This window comes from Mchenga conophoros, linkage group LG7, assembly GCF_057382185.1.
Source record: "Mchenga conophoros isolate Kocher_MC1m ecotype Shallow Benthic linkage group LG7, M_conophoros_male_GT1.1, whole genome shotgun sequence".
NCBI lineage: Eukaryota > Metazoa > Chordata > Actinopteri > Cichliformes > Cichlidae > Mchenga > Mchenga conophoros.
The window spans coordinates 25,597,292-25,615,352 of NC_140532.1; the positions used below are offsets into that span (position 1 = coordinate 25,597,292).

At 41.3% G+C, this 18,061-nt stretch overlaps 1 protein-coding gene across 3 annotated transcripts in view; it reads left to right on the top strand.

Moving 5' to 3' along the window:
- The window catches only part of LOC146570210 (metabotropic glutamate receptor 8-like), a 149,994-nt gene continuing 131,933 nt past the window's right edge, over positions 1–18,061 (top strand). Inside the window, exons 1-3 of one of the 3 annotated variants that reach the window (XM_085283107.1) lie at positions 1–474; positions 2,450–2,551; positions 13,741–14,542. In XM_085283107.1, the coding sequence (XP_085139233.1) occupies positions 13,892–14,542 (651 nt within the window). In that variant the 5' untranslated portion in view covers positions 1–474; positions 2,450–2,551; positions 13,741–13,891. The remainder of the gene's footprint in view (positions 475–2,449; positions 2,552–13,740; positions 14,543–18,061) is intronic. The other 2 variants (XM_085283105.1, XM_085283106.1) reach the window with 2 other exon arrangements.

Below are 18,061 nucleotides of genomic sequence, written 5' to 3' on the forward strand. Positions count from 1 at the left end.
CGCACACTGCACTTTGGAGAGCTGCGAGAGGCGAAGAAAAGCATGCGCTTCTCTCTTGTGGACGCAACCGGCTGCTCTTATAAGGTCCATTCTCTGAATTGTCGGACACTTTGATATGAGACCAATCAGGACTGGAGAGGGAGGGTCCTGGGATTTTCCCGTGTGAGTCGAACCTACACTTGCAGGCGATCAGGGTTGATATTAACCTGAAGACATGACAATTTCTCTGACAGAACTATGATCAGCGCTGATCTCTAACTAAAGACACGGAGGAAAAGGTGAATTTTCACATCACTTTTTTGTTTGCGGATGCTGGATCGAAACTCAGTGGAGGAATTTGACTGAACAGGTTTAATGTGATGTTACTAACTGCTGGAGACACAAGACAACTGGCTGACTTGCGAAGCTGACGAAAAAACCTCTTCTTACTAGGATAAAAAAGATTCCTGAAGATTTACCGGTGATATTTGGCAGGTAAATTTTAATTACATTACATTTAAATTTTCTGTAAATGTAGCTACACATGTCGCATGTAATTGATAACGTTTTTGTGATCTATGGGAACATGTTGGAGCTTCGGATTCTGCAGTCAATAATCAGTTAATCATTTAGTAGCAGTTTACAAAGCTGCCAGTTTGCTTCTCAAGCTGTTTGTATGTTTCAATTAAAAATAGATTTTGGGACTGTAGCTAGTTCTGAATGCATTTGACTCAATCGTGCACATGAGCCCACAGTGTACAGTGCTGGCACGCTTTTACGCCCCCCCCGCCACCACCCCTCCTTTTTTATGGATGCGTCTTGGTGACTTCGTGCGCATACCTGAAAAATGCTTGCGTGTTCTCCATGTTCCCACTGGGAAAATGTTCAGGCACGTGTGAGTACGCTCAGCTTAAGAATCTACACTGTACTTAGGATGAAAGGTGTTTGCTCCCTATTATGATGAGTTTGCGTGTGCAAGGCTCACTAAGTGTGTGTCTTAATGGCAAAGAGGCGTAGAAAAAGGGGCAAATAAATAAAAAAATAAAAAAATAAAGCAGAATTAACTGAAGGAAAGGATAAAAAGAAGTCGGTGAGCTGCACAGAAACAAAGTGCAGCTCACAGAGACAATGCGTGTGTATATATATATATATATATATATATATATATATATATATATCTTTTTTTTCCACTGTGCAGCATCCAATAAGAAGTTGCTGGCTTTATCTATTTACCTGGAATCTACTGCCATCATCATCATCACCCATCATCTAGTTCTGATGGATACAGCAAAGTTCATAAGGCAGGTAGAAACTCGCAGTTCAACCATTGTTTAGATACACTTATAGCCAGGTGTATGTATGAACTTGAACAGACTTTGGTATATGAGGAAGGAAGGGTTGTTGCAATACTGGGATCTCCAGCTCAATTTTGATCCCTGGGGAAAACGGTAAAGAGGCATTTTTTTTTTTTTAAAAGAAGAAGCTGAAAGCAATACAAAAATAATAATGAGGATGATGATGATGATGATGATGATGATGATAATAATAATAATAAATCTGTCACAACACTATTTTAAAGGTGACTGGTGTAGACCAGAAATATGTTAAGAAACTAGTAAAGTGTGTATATTATATATATATAATTTTTAATTCAGTTATTATAGTGCCAATAAACAAACCAAAAAACAAACCAAAACAAACAAAATAAAAACCACTCTCGGACTAATAAAGGCTTTCTTATTTTATTATTATTATTATTATTTTTGTTTTTCAGTGGTTGCCACAGCAGATGAGCGCTTGATTTATCAAAGATTTTATGCTGGATAGGCTTCCTGACACAGTCCCCCCAATTATTCGGGCTTGGCACTGGCATTAAGAGTACATTAGCTTGTGTTCCCTGAGTTTGTGGCTACATGGTAACCTCTAATAGTTAAGTGGCTAACATTAATTTGTATCCTGGCCAGGTAAACATTTATAACAACTGTTAAGAACTTTTTGTTCAAACAGGAGCTTTACTGACTTCTCAAAATTCCTTCTAAAGTGTTGTTCATAATTGTGAATGCCAACTACTGTTAGTGAGAGGAGGTGCTGTGTGCCTGACTGTCTACACAGTGTTGTATTTGTCTCACCTGGAGGAAGCAAAGACAGCACTATTGGTATTGATTGTGTTATGAAAAAGTATCTAATCTGATATCTGTTAAATTTTAATACTGGTTAGTATCTGAGAATAATATTTTGACAATATTACGATTGTCTGTTGTTCTCCAAATACAAATTTGTCAGATTTTCCAAACTGGTGTTGTTCTTTTCTCTATAGTCCAAATGTGGTGTACTTTATTGTCTTTAGAACAACAACAGTGTCCGTCACTGTCACAAGGGCTCCCAAATGGAATACTAGTTGTTTCATCTGGAGAAGGTGAAGACTACTCAGTGTTGCTTATCTTTGTATACGCACTTGTCTTATTTGTAGGTTTATCCCCCAGAAAGAAATCTGCTGGCCTCTCAGCTTGCCTAGGTCCAGTTATTGTTAACCAGAGACAGATGGATAAAACGGAGTTAGCTACAAGCAGAGGTGGGTAGTAAGAGCTACGTTTACTCCGTTACATTTACTTGAGTAAGTTTTTAAAAAAATATATACTTTTTAAGTACCTTTTTTGCACGATACTTTTTACTTTTACTTGAGTACAATTATGAAGAAGAAACGGTACTTTTACTCTGCTACATTTGCAAAATTCGACTCGTTACTTTAAAAAAAAAAAATTAGTTTAACACATTAGATAACATGCCGTCAGTGGAATTTCCGGTAATTTTTTCACCAATAAGATGTGGCCATGTCGGTGTCTTCAGTGAGAGCCAAAACAACAACTTTTCAGCATGAAACAACTCAATTCGTGTAACCTGAGGAAATGGTAAGTTTTCTCTAAATATCTTTTTAGCTGTGGTTAGCTGGATGTCAGTCTTATGTTACAGCAGCTGTGTCGAGCTTGAGCTGGCAGTAGTGATGTTCGATTCGTGAACGAATCGTTCAATACTCGAGAATCACTTTACTGACTCGTGAATCATGATTCACAAGCCCAACTGACTCACTGACTCATCCCTGTTTCTGTTAGCAAACTAATTTGCTTAGTAGAAATATATCTAGCTTATAATTAAAATTGTGGGGGGGGGGGGGACAACAGCCAGTTTCTTAACAAAAGTATTTCTGCTCTGAACTGGAAGAAAAAACCCTGAGTAGAAGCTCACATCAAGAAAATAGCTCCTTGGTTCACAGTAGCATCGCTCTGCTAACATGCTAACAGCACATTTGAGCTACTCACCCCCTCCCTCCTGTGCTGAATCATAGAGCAAACGAATCACTCACTCACTCACTCACTCACTCACTAACCCCCTCCCTCCTGTGCTGAATCGTAAGCGTAAACGAATCACTCACTCACTCACTCACTCACTCACCCCCTCCCTCCTGGCTCACAGCTTCTTCTTCTTGGTTGGCAACCAATGTTAAGGTGCATTACCGCCCCCTGGTTCACAGCTCAGTGGACATTTGGATGAGAAAATATATATTTAACACATTTAAGGAAAATACTAATAAAATAAAAATAAACAAAATAAATGTTTTGTGGTCAGCAGACTGCAAACACAATCACCGAGAGCCCTTCTCATAATATCAGGGGACTTCAATCATGCCTCACTGGACTCCACACTGCCCACCTTCACCCAGTATGTGACCTGCCCAACCAGAGTCAATAAAACACTGGACTTACTGTATGCCAATGCAGAAGAGGCATACAGTTCATCACCTCTCCCTCCCCTGGGCAGATCTGATCACAACCTGGTGCACCTTGTCCCTGTGTATGAGCCCTTAGTGCGCAGGGAGCCACCAGCCACCCGCACAGTACAGAGATGGTCAGAGGAGAGCGAGGAGGCTCTTAAGGATTGTTTTGAGTCGACTGTGTGGGAGGTGATTTGTGATGACCACGGTGAGGACATCGACAGCCTTACTACATGCATTACTGACTATATAAACTTCTGTGTGGATAACACCGTACCTACCAGGACTGTACGGTGTTTCTCCAACAACAAACCTTGGATTACCCCAGAAATTAAAACCGTCCTCAAGCAGAAGAGGAGGGCCTTCAAATCCAGAGACAAAGAGGAGTTGAAAAGGGTGCAGAGAGAGCTGAGGGGACTGATAAGGAATGGGAAGGAGAGCTACAGGCAGAAGATGGAGAACCAGCTTCAACAAAACAACGTTGGTGAAGTCTGGAGAGGCCTCAGAACCATCTCGGGCCACAAACAGCAGAACTCTCTGCCTGGGAGGGATGTGAGGTGGGCAAATGAACTGAATCATTTCTTCAACAGATTTGACTCAGCCATGAGGCAGTCTGCAACATCGGCTGCAGACTCACCCACCCCCACTGCTGCTGTTCCACCTCAGACACTTCACACCTCCTCTATTCACCCTGCTCACTCCCCCCCACCCCCAACAACAGCATCCAATACACACTCAACACAAGGCTCCAGCCTGTCTCTCTCAACCACCCAGGTTAGGAAGGAACTGAGGAGGATTAATGGCAAGAAGGCAGTGGGTCCAGATGGCATCAGCTCGAGGGTCGTCAGGTCCTGCGCGGACCAACTGTGTGGGGTGATGGAGCACCTCTTCAACCTGAGCCTGAGGTTGGGAAGAGTCCTACAGCTCTGGAAAACCTCCTGTGTTGTACCAGTGCCAAAGACTTCACGCCCCAAGGACCTCAACAGCTACAGGCCGGTGGCTCTGACATCCCACCTGATGAAGACCCTGGAGCGGTTGGTCCTGGCTCAGCTTCGGCGCCTAATAAGCTCATCACTGGACCCACTTCAGTTTGCCTACCAGCCTGGCATTGGAGCGGATGATGCCGTCATTCACCTCCTACATCGTTCCCTCGCTCACCTGGAGACCGCTGGAAGCACTGTGAGAATCATGTTCTTTGATTTCTCCAGTGCCTTCAACACCATTCTTCCCTCGGTTCTAAAGGACAAGCTGGTGAACTCTGGAGTGGACCATCACCTCACTACCTGGATCCTGGACTACCTCACCGACCGACCACAGTATGTGAGGACTCAGGGCTGTGTGTCGGACAGGGTCGTCTGCAGTACGGGGGCCCCACAGGGAACGGTTCTGGCTCCGTTCCTCTTCACCATCTACACTGCAGACTTCTCCCACAATTCCACCCAGTGCTTCCTGCAGAAGTTCTCTGATGACTCTGCAATAGTCGGCCTCATCACTGATGGGGACGACAAGGAGTACAGAGGTCTGACCCAAGACTTTGTGGACTGGTGCCAGCTGAACTACCTCCAGATCAACGCCAGTAAAACCAAGGAACTGGTGGTAGACTTCCGCAGGCACAAGCATTCTCCACTGCAACCACTGAACATCCAAGGTATGGACATTGAGGCTGTGGACAGCTACAGGTACCTTGGTGTTCATCTGAACAATAGACTGGACTGGACTCATAACTCAGACGCCCTCTACAGGAAAGGGCAGAGCAGGCTGTACCTGCTGCGGAGACTCAGGTCGTTTGGAGTGGAGGGCCCACTCCTGAAGACCTTCTATGACTCTGTTGTGGCTTCTGCTATCTTTTATGGCGTGGTCTGCTGGGGCGGCAGCATCTCTGCTGGGGACAGGAAGAGACTGAACAGGGTGATCCGAAGGGCCAGCTCTGTTCTAGGATGCCCTCTGGACCCAGTGGAGGTGGTGAGTGACAGGAGAATGGCGGCTAAGCTGTCATCCCTGATGGACAACATCTCCCACCCCATGCAGCAGACTGTGACAGCACTGAGCAGCTCCTTCAGTGGGAGACTGCGGCACCCACGGTGTGGGACGGAGAGATTTCGCAGGTCTTTCCTCCCCACTGCTGTCAGACTCCATAATAAAGACTTTAACTGATCAAGCACACACATCCATACATATGCAATAATACTAAGTGCAATAATCCTTTCTGTCATCGTTGTATTTTTACTCAGTTGTATATAGCATTTGTATTTGTATTCTATTTTTATCTTATTGTATATTTATTTTATTTTATTCTACTGTATATAGTATTTTATTTTATTCTATTCTGTACAGCTGTGTACTGTATTTATTCTTATTGTATTCTAATTTTTGCCTCATAACTTTTGCACTGTCCACTTCCTGCTGTGACAAAACAAATTTCCCACGTGTGGGACTAATAAAGGTTATCTTATCTTATCTTATCTTATTAAGCAATTTTGATAGGAAATTGCTTAATTTTAGAAATGTTTTTGGTCTTTTTTGCTCTATAAAATAGTTGGGTTTTTTTTTTTTTTGAATCATTCATCTTAGCAGTGGGATTTACATGAAAAGAGAAACAAATTAAGTTTGAGTGAAAATGTACATTTTTTGCACTCTCTGGTCGACTGACTCAGTGAATCAAATGACTCCAAAATTCGATTCACTTTGGTGAGTGACTCATTAAAACTCGATTCAGTAAAAAGAATCAAATTTACCATCACTAGCTGGCAGTCATATTTTCGGCGCTAAGTTGTAGTGAGATAAGTTTGTGGGTGTTTTGTGCAGCCTCGGCTGTCCTTTTAACTGCTCGCTTGTTAGTTAGCGTGAGCTATAAGGTAACAGGTAGCCTGGTTAATGACCCTGGAGTTCAACGCACATGCAAACAGCTCGTGTCTACTGCTTTAACTGTTAAAACAGAAGGCAATACTGCGGCTGACAGGGTTTATTATGTCAAATAGCAGCTTGTTTAGTTTAAACAGTCTGCAGCTGGGTGGCAGCTCTCCGCTTACGTACTCGGATGAGCTTGCCTTATCCTACAAGTTGTGCCTCCATCTCTTGTGTCCAGATCACACGCTGCACTGCGTGCTGCTCCACCTTTTCTTTCATTTCTGTGTTTGTGCGTGCGCAGTGTGATAGGCGACAGGATTTCAAACTGGTTTGATTATCATGCGACCATACGATTGATGATTGGGAGCTGGTCGTGAGGTGTTAACTGCTCGTTACCCCAAGTATACTACATGATGCACACACGATTAAGGCAAGACACAGGCCGATCCCCAAAACGGTTGCACAACTGAAAAATCGGCTCAAAATCGGCCAAAAATCGCACAGTGTATGGCAGTGGCGGCTGGCCCATAGGGGGCGCTCGGGCTCCGCCCCCCCAAATGTGGAGGAGTAAAAATATATATTTTTAAAAAATTCATCAATGATAGTTTTACTATGTGTGTGCCCATATACAGCCAGGCGTATTTTAACATTTTCACCAGCTGACTCATTAAAGTTCAACCAACAAACGGTGTTTTTCTTCTTCTGGGGCGCTCGTCAAAGCGCCCTTGATATGCAGCGAAATAGCCTATCATTAAATGGTTGCCAGGGGAAAATAATAAATATTTGACCTATCAGCGTCGCTGAATTAAATGGTTTGGGGGCGCTTAAAATTGCGCCCCTGCAGAAAACGCGCGAAGATTTGCTGTTCTAGAATTTTACCTCAGTCAGTAGCCTAAGTGAGCTATAAGGTCAGAGAGAGACGATGGCAGCGGTATTGTTAACGGTTGAGGCACAGCCTCCCCCAAATTCGGTTAGATCGCTTCTAACCTACCCTTTTGCCAGAAGGACAATGGCAGAAAAACTGCAAGTTAAAGAGTTGGGACCTGACAAGCCCGAAATTCAACTAACCCAGGCAACGAAGGAGAAGTCAAAAGCATACAACAGGACTTTTTGTCGGAGTTGGTTCCAGCGCAAGTCTGTAAAACTGTAAGTCTTCTTAACATCCTCATCACCACACCAATGACAACATCAGAATCGGAGAGGTGTTTCTCTACTTTAAAGAGGATAAAAACTTTCCTGAGAAACAATATGGCTCAGGATCGGCTCAACGCTCTGGCTATGCTGTCCATAGAGAAAAAACTCACACAAGAACTTCCTGATTTCAACACCAGGGTCATCGAGAAATTTGCCACTCAGAAAGACAGACGAGCAAAGTTCTTGTACAAATAAGAACCCTTAACCATATTTACTCTCTTTCTCCATCCCTCTCTCTTTCTCTCTTTAGCCCACCCCCCCAATCAGTTTACAGTTGTTGTTTTCAATAGTTATTTTTCATTCATTCAAAAAAAAAAAAAAAAATCTGTTCATGTTCATTTTTACAAATCTATACAAATGGCCAGAATATGGTTGTTCATTTTAAATTTAAATTAAAATTGTGTTGTTTGATGTACTCATTAAATGGGTCATTTTAGTCGATATCATAAAAATTGCCCCCCCTGAGATTTTTTTCAGGAGCCGCCACTGGTGTATGGCCAGCTTTTGGAGGCTAGCTCCAAGCAAACATCTGCAGCTTGGCAGTGTATACAGCACTATAATGACCAGACCTAATTCTTTTGAAAACCATACATCTTTCCACAGGTCTCCACTTCATCAGACATCACCTAGACACAGAGCTGGATGAGGCCAGCACAAACAGCAGCCTAACTGACTAAGATGATGGATCCATGGGGTCAGGAAAGCCAGAAGCAGAGGAACTGGAGAGGTACCTTTCATATCCATTCACTGGAGGTATGGATGTATTGTATGGCTTTCCTCAGATCAAGAAGCTGTCGATCAAAGTCAATACAGCTCTTCCTGCATCTGCAGCCTGTGAGAGATTTTTTAGTCATACAGGACTCCTGTTCACTGCCAAACGGTCACAGCTTCACAGCAAGAACCTTGAGAGCCAACTGCTGCTGAAGCTGAACCACCATTTCACTGACTGAAGAAACAATTTACAGTAAAGTGAGCCATACACATATGTACATCCACATAGTGGAAATTTGTATTTGTCTTTTATAATTAGTTTTTCTCTGATTTCAGTATTTGTGAGTGTAGTTTTTACATTTTTACATATTACATTGTGTTAATCCACTGTCTATACTTCAGGGTATTTTAGTATACAAAGAACATTTTATAGTTTTGTTAGAATGTCTATTCCTGTGGAATTTTAGCACAGGTGTGTGTGTGTGTGTTTAATTCCTGCTGTCCGCCTTGGGAATAAACTTTTACTGATTATATCTGTTGCATCTCTGTGTCATTTGTTTCTGATTTACTTAATCCATCCTTGTATTTAAAAGAACCACCCCTAGTATGACATTTTGGCGCATCAGCTGTAGCCTGTTATGTTGAAGTTGCCTCGTTCTAATGTTTTCGCTGAGGCTGCTGTAAATGTGAATATATTTACTGTGTGTTTTGCTTGAAAAAGATTTACGTTGTGAAAAACTGAAATCTTGAAATTAGAATTGTTGTGCCTTATTTTGTGGATCTTTTTACATATATTCCTTTTGAAAATACTAAAATTTGTATATTTATTTATTTTTGTTTGTCTGATAGCATTTATTTATAAAATAAATCGGACATTTCAAACAGTTACTCGCTACTTACTCAGTACTTGAGTAGCCTTTTCACCAAGTACTTTTTTACTCTTACTCGAGTAGCTTTTTTGACGACTACTTTTCACTTTTACTTGAGTAATAATATTTTAAAGTAATGATACTCTTACTTGAGTACAATTTTTGGATACTCGACCCACCTCTGGCTACAAGTAAGTAAGAAACAAGCAAATTTTAGTGGCAATTGCAACCTTGGCCAAAAGATGGCAGTAATGTACAGGATGGATACAAACAGAAGTAGCTTTATGCCAGCGTTGTCTGTGATGAAAGAAGAGAGACTGCTTTACTTTGGTAAATTTTAATTCATGTATATTTTTAGATATGACAGGGAAAGCACTGCTGGCCTTGCTTGTCCTGACGGAATGCCACTAGTTTTAATATTTTCTAATGTATGATGACAATCTGGAGACCAGGTGAACTTTTTGGGGGCACTTAACCATTGAGTGGAGCAACAGGGGAAAGGTTTTTGCAGAAATGTCTATAATAACCCACCATCCCCCAGAAGTGCTGCAACTCAAACCTGGATGAAGGCGACGGGAAAATAAGAATAGCTTAATGGGTATTTTTGTCCACTACCCACTACCCACTATTTTACACATGTACACCACCGTAGCTCCCCAAAACTCACACTGCACAAATTTATGGTCAGATTTGCATCTGCCACCCTCTCAAACACTACTCGGCTGTTCAACATGCTCAAACCCACAAAATCACCATATCTATATATGTTTCACAGCCTGGCACCCTAGTCTGTCATGGTTCTGGGTCGGTGACCCCGTGTTTTTGATTTTTGTACTCTTATTTTTGATATTATGAATTATGACAGTTTGTGTTTTGGTTTCCCAGTGTTTATTCGGTGCTCCCTCTGTTTTCCATCGTCTCTGCCTGTGTATGCCTGTGTATCCCCTGTAATGTAGTCAGGTCTCTGTGTTAAGCCCGTGTCTCTTAGTCTGTCTTTGTGTTTGTGTTTCCTGTTTTATTTTGATAGTCCACGTCTGATCTCAGTGTGTGCAGTTATGCTTCCTTGTCTCGTCAGTCCTGATTTCCCCCAGCTGTGCTCTCCTTCTGTGTCTCATTCCCCTCGTTACTTCCCAGGTCGTGTCCAAATTCATGGGCTGCATCCTCCTGAGGACCCAGCCTTCGCGGTCTATGTGGGCCGGGTCCTCAGAAGGTCAGGTAGGCCGGAAGTAAACGGCCGTGAAATTGGACGGTCTAGCCTTCTGATTAGCGTCACCGCTGTCTCGGTGGAGTTTAATAAACTCGGCCGTCTGCTTCTTGCTATCTAAAATATAACAGGACACTGGCGTAAATTCTCGACTGTCTCATACTTCTGTTTAATCAGTTTTCTGTTTGACGTTTAGTCAGCTGTGTAAAAACCAAGGCGGAACCCAGTCGGGGGATTAATAAAGTTTTATTTTATCTAATCTAATCTAATAACTTTAATCTCAGCCAAACCGATTTACTCACGAACAAACAAAACACTGAAAAAAGCCCAACAATAACATTTTTAGGTTGTCTAAGTGACTTATATATTACGTTTAACCCGAGCAGCGAAAGTCCGCGGGGATCTGAAAATGATGTGCCAGGAGTTGTGCCGTTCTCAGCCGCATCAGTAACCCTCGAGCTCCCGGCTAGCTATCGAGCTGGTGGGTAGCAGAAGCCTCCGAAAACGTCGATGCACTTTTGCAGATATGCGATATCTTGATAAACCGAGCAGATATTTGATGTTTACACAACTACTTTCTCGCCTGAAAATATGTTAAAAGTTTATTTTGTGACCCAGAAAGATTAGTATGAGTAATTTTAAAACTTAGTAGCGGCCGCCATTGTTGGAAACTGGAGTTTGGCTGGGCTGCGCTATTAATTCTGGGATATGGTAGGCCACGAAGGACACACCCGACCCATCCTTCAAATTCGGGGAAAAGGAGGACGCATTTGTCGGCTGCATTCGGAGGAGTCTACGAATTTGGACAGCCTTCGGCGCGTCGCTGTGACGTAATCGGTCTACAAATGCGGCCTCAGGAGGATGCAGCCCATGAATTTGGACACGACCCCAGTGTATTTAAACCCTGTGTTTCTTTGAGTCAGTGTTGCGTCGTCCCTCATGCTGTGTGGATCTCTCTGTGACTCACTGTGAGTTTAGTTTGTGAGTTTCCAGTTTAGTTTAGTTTAGTTTGCTCTTGTATGACTTTCCCCTGCCAGCAAATAAAGCTGAGTTCTTTGTGTTTAAACCTCGTGCCTGAGTGCCTGCACTTTGAGTCCAACTCCTGCCTGCTACACAGCGATTCATGACATAGTCAAAACCAGGATGTGGCAGGTGCTTTGCGGACTCCAAAGGGTATAACTGTGTATTGTAGAGAACCATCTGGCATCACAGTGCCACCTGCAAAGAGCCTTTTAAGAGGTCCAGCTTAATCACAAAAGCTGCTAAACCAACACTGTTCCCACAATCTTCCAATTGTGGAAGAGGGTGACTTTGAGACACTGTTCCTGTTCCTATAGTCTGTATAAAAATGGCCAAAGCTATAAGACTTATTGGCTATTCGGAAGGAGGAACTCCATGAGCTACAGCTAAATTCTGCAATACCATGTGCCAACATATAGTTGTCCTCCTTTTGTAAATGTTGCCACTTCTCTTAGTTCACTGTATATGGATGTTGTTTTATGGAGTAAGAAACCGCCAAATCTACATCATATGTTAACATATGCATTTGGGATTGCATGTCAGAGAACAGAGACTAGAGACCCTTGTGAATAAATAAGACTAATCATGTCAGTTTGCTGTGACCCACTCAAATGTTTAAAACATGAGTTAAGCTTTGCCAGAATCTAAGAATTATTTCAGTTGCCCTGTACCAATGCCATAGATGGTCCATCAGCATCACCGATTTAGTTATCTGCTGCTACAGGCATGCCGGTGGAAATGCCAGCACATCACATGCAGGTTGGCGGTGAGAAAAAGACGTCAAAGCAGTTTTTACTTTGACGACTAAGTTTGAACCAGACAAATCATTGGTCAAAATATGGTTTCAGCATCTTTATGTGACACAGTCTGCTTCGTCATTTGCAGTAGAACATGGCAATGAAGTCATAAGTGTCGCAAATTATTTTTTCCTCCACTACAAAAATGCTGCTGTAATGTGCCAACAGACTAGTACTGGAAATGGGCACGGAAACTAACACCCTGTCACCTGGCTTTGGCTTTTTTTTTTTTTTTTTTTTGTTAAACCAACTTTTCATCCTTTTTGGGACTGCAGCCAGATTTTGTTTTGCAATCTTGCAGGCCCAGCGGTGTTTAAAATGGAAAGCACTGACACAACCCAGGATATTTTGTTTTTTATCATTGTTAAGCCATTTTTCTTGCAGGAGTTTCAGAGGCCAATGCACAATGCACACGAGCAAACACAAGCTCAGCTGGGCTAAAGCCAAATGACTTGAACTACCTCCCGTTCAGCAATAAGATGAACCTCCTGTTTCCGGTCTTTATCAAACTCAAAACTGTATCCTTGGAACGTGTTTGAGTGTTTGATCAAACCTCCTGAGCGTGTGCTGGCTTTCAGGGTGGTATGCACTGCAATAATGCTGAGAGATGCTGAGCTGATTAATCACCTGTGCAGAGAGTGTAAGTTGGTGCCTTGATCTTTTTGTACAACTGTTAGAAGGCCAAAAATATCTAAAAACTTCACTAAAGCCTTTAACACTACAGAAACAGTAATTATTCCCGTGAGAACTGCCTCTGCAAACACAATTTGATGCACACATCATCATCAGTAAAAACTTGTGACCAGCTTTGGTGCACAGAAATGGACTGACACGATCCTCAAAAAAAAAAATTAAATGGGGTATCTAGAATTCAGAGCAAAAGTTTTGCGGAATTACACTTTATATCATAACGCTCGGCTCATCTTTGCAGCTTAGAGGTTTTCAATGCCGCAATGGCAACTTTTTCAACTTTTATGAGTTGAAGCAGGGTTGTCTGAAGGAAGATGTGTCACAAATCAGATAGTAGGAATGGCATTTTGCTCTCATAAGACCCTTTAATTGGCCAGTGTTTCCCATATGTATTTTCTAAATGCTGAAATTAGAGCCATGGGGATGTAATCACATCTTTGCTTTTTAAACACCGAGACAGAAACTCTGCTCCTGTAGGAATCTTTGTTGTTATTATTGAACAGAAAAGTTATTCTGGTATTTGGCAGCACAAATATTTAAAGGTTGTAAAGCAGAATAACAAAGAAACACCGTGGCATGCCTTTGCTCAGAAAAACTTGTGCAATCTCTTGTTTAAAGGTTCTTTTATTTTTATTTATCTGGATTTATTTTTCTCTCAAGCAGGTCTCTGAAAGAATGTGAAGCTGGAGCTGTAGAGACGAGAAAGGTGTTCTTGCCACAGGAACCTGTACTACAGGAAATCTTCAAGGTCACTGCTCCAAAGTGGACCTGCCTGCAATGGTCAACCCTGCCCCAAGTGAAGGGATATTCCATGTTCTGGCCCAGCCTTCCGTTATCACACAGCCTGCACTGTCAGTTGACTGTTGATTGTGTGATAATATCAACACTTACTTTTTCCACACCTCTTGTCACTGCAAAAATGGTGAGTGAGTCAAAGCCCCTGACTCTTTACAGTCACTGCTTTCTCTGTGTGCTGATGCTAAAGAGCTGCTGGCTGCAAGGTTCCACCTCCCAGAAGCCTGCTGTGTTAGCAGACTCCCAGCAGGGCTCACAGGAGTATACCCATTCAATCCGCCTGGATGGTGACATCATTCTGGGTGGGTTGTTCCCTGTGCATTCCCGTGGTGAGAGGGGGATGCCATGTGGTGAATTGAAGAAGGAGAAAGGCATCCATCGACTGGAGGCCATGCTATTTGCCATCGACCTCATCAACAAAGACCCAGACGTGCTGCCCAATGTGACACTTGGGGCACGAATCTTGGACACATGTTCACGTGACACCTATGCCCTGGAGCAGTCCCTTACTTTTGTCCAGGCACTAATTGAGAGGGATGGCTCTGATGTTCGCTGCACTAATGGTGATCCTCCCATCTTTGCGAAGCCAGATAAAGTTGTGGGAGTCATCGGCGCATCGGCCAGCTCTGTATCGATCATGGTGGCGAACATCCTGCGACTGTTCAAGGTACAAGAATGCTGTGTGATTCCTTGAAGTTTTTTGTTTGTTTGTTTTTAAGAATAATGCTTGGTTATAGCAGTGATTCGAGGAGTGGTTAGGTTAGGTTTGTGTGTTTGTGTGTCGGTTTTTGGTGTTAGGTTGGGTCAGTCAACAGACGTTTGTGGTTGTTGGAGTACGGTGGGGTACATTGTACCTCACCATATGCTTGGTAGTCCTAGTACTTGTAAGGACCAGTCTCTAAAGCCATAAGTTCTGAATATATATGTCGATAAATACTTGTATGAACAATCAAATGTTATTTAATTAATATTTAACAGCTTCATACACTGTCACTAACTCCATGACAACTCCAAGAGTTAGAAAGCTAATATTGTTATCTCAAAATAATGTTTAGAATCATTATTTTTACTAATGATTTTTTAACTGAAAGAACATTTATACCCATTAAGTTGATAAAGTAAATCATGTGTATATACAAGCAAGATACAGAATCTTCTGTATGTCAGTTTAATGCTAAATGTACTTGTTGAAAGCATGTAAAATATTTACATGTAGAGAGATTTATTGTGTCAATCAATCTGAAGTGTATTTTAAGATGTAAACATTGCAAAACACAAAAGTGAGGTTGTACACACTGTACACCTCAGTACCGACCTCAGTAAATACTTTGATAAGTTTATGGCCTCCATCACTAGCTTCAGGACTTATCTAATAAATAATTACATTTATTTTCATAAATTGTGAATCCATCTAAAATTAAATCCACAGTTAATCAGGGTATGCTACCGGGGATGGCTGCCCTGTGACTGATGAGTTGCTACCATTTGCTATGCAGTCTCATGGTTCCTAAGATAATAAGATTCAGCCCTTGCTTGTCATGTCCACTATGAAAAAACAAGATACTTCTCATGGGATCTTTTATGTACAGCCTTTGGTCTTACAGTGTATATAAATTATCTGTCAGACACCTTTTTTAAAACCAGATATTATAATATCATAACATCTTCATCTTTGGGAAAACTTCTGGGAGTATCCTGCAAAAAATTAGAATATGCTGACAAAAGCATCTTTAACCCAAAACAGAGGGACAGGTGTATATTTGGTGCGAGAAGCAGATTACTGGGTGTTTTCACAGCCTGGCTAAATCTTCTGTTGACCTCCGCAGTGTGAAAAGATTCACAGTGTGAAGAAAAAATCGACTTGTCAGCAGCTGTGGATTCAAAAAATCTTCAAGCTGCTTGAGTCAAGTAAGGTGAACATATTTTCATTTGAGACGATGCGCTGATTATATGAATAAATATTAGTGATGTGCCTGTACTTTATGTTTAATCATGTTTAAAAAGCACAAGAAAATCTGACTCCAAACAAAGCAAAGAAAGGAGTCAAAACATTTGCACACTTCTGTATCTGCTAAAGATTTCTCTTTGCAAAAATCACAATTTAAGACATTAAAGTACAATTTAATTCTGTGATATTGCAATCATCTTCTATTCAGTCATGATCCATTGTGTAACATGTATGAAGTGGAAAGTTAAGCATCTACCTTTGTAAATTAACTTGACAATGAAGTAGGAGAGATTTTCCTCTACTGTTTGGTAATTTACGAAGATAAATTTTATTTGACATGCCTGTCAAATGCTTTCACCATCTTCCATCATCATCCAACAATACTGTGATTGCGGCCATTCCCCAACTCTCTGTGAATGGTACTCATGGCCATTGATCACTGAGCTTTGATCAGTGGTTGTTGATCAGTGGTCATGAGAATTTGCATATTAATGATCAAGGGACCAACCTCCCAGCCCATTGTTCATTCAGTGGGGCCAGTTTCAGTCATTGTGCAAATGTATTGTTTATAAGATTTGGGGAAACCTGCAGTCAGCTGAGACTGAAGAAGTCACTTGGATGAGTGACGAAACATTTCTCCTACTGAAAATGCTACGTCTAGATGAACAGAACTTTTGGGATTTCCTTTCCTGGATTATTGAGCATGCATAACGAGATAAAAAAAAAAAAAAGAACCTGATTAAACATACACCTGTATTATTGGAAAATTGTACATAAAGTATCAAATAATAATTATTTTACAGAAAAATGTTTCCAAGCACTGTTAAATGGATTAATAATACTGTTGCATATGTTTACGTTTGAGCTTGTTTTAAATACCTAACATTCTGTTGAATGTCCAGCAACATATTCTGGACCACATGTCTCTATAAAAAACACCCGCAAAAAAAAGTTAATGAGACACAGGCCTACATCTTGATTTTTGTTTGTTTGTTTGTTTTAAAGTGTAATATATTAAATATATTAATGACAAAAGAATAACCAGTTTAATCAAAAACACAGAGCAGTGTGTGATACGGTATGATATGTTTAGAATAGAATAGAATAGAATAGAATAATCCTTTAATTGTCCCACAAGGGGAAATTATGGTTGTAACAGCAGTCAAAAAGACACATATACAAACAAACAGTACACAGGACACAGAACAGAAACATACACAATTTTTCTTACATATTTACATTAAGGACAATGGTTACTATATACAGAGAGTACTGTACAGTTATTAAATTAAATAAAAATAACTACAGATAAGAGGCAAACTAGGTTGTAGTGCAAATCTGTTAATTAACTTATTGCAGTTACAGCGCAGATGTAAACATCTATGTTTGTTGGGAGCAGTTCTGCAGGCAACTGTCAATATCTACAGGGGGATTCAAATCATTAATCTTAAGTCATTGCTAATTGCACTAATTAACAAAGTTTTTACACTCCATCTTCTCTAAATTACACATGTTAGCTAAGGTGGTTAGCAAGTTGAAACTCATCTGTTCCCATGATAAATCACAATTGTTTACTTGCTAATGCAAATTGGGTTTCCATACATCATGTGGAAGGGAGTCGGAAACAGCTTGACTTGTATGCTAGTCTTGCATTGGTTTACCAAGAAAGATCAGAGGTTTATCAACAGTGTGCATGCATAAACCACCAGAAAAAAACTCTGGGTTTGTCAGATTGCCCTGTTTCCGCCATTGTTAAAACCCTTAAAATGGAGACTAATCTAAGCTAGCCTGCTTTCCTATGACTATGAAACAAACAGCACTTTCAGCAGCAATAGCTGACTGCGCCCCCCAGATGTCAGTAATGTGCAGGATTGATTCCAAAAGGCGTGGAGCTTATAACAGCATGTTCTGATATGAAGGAACACATTTTAATTTGTTTGTTTTTAGATTTGACACTGCAAGCACTTATTGCCTTGCTCTAAAGCTGACAGCTGCTTGCTCGTGGATATTCTAGTTAAATTGGTAACCTTACAACCATAACCATATGCCAGTCAATAATATCCTACTCTCTCTTTGGCAGCTACTGGAGTTGCTGGTCTGAAATTTCAAAAACCTTTACTTCAAATACCACCCACTTCATGTCACCACTGGTTGTTTTTCCCGTAATCACTCAAATTTGCTGAATGTTATTAACTTTCTATGACCTCTGGTCAACATGCCAATGCTAATGGCTTCCAA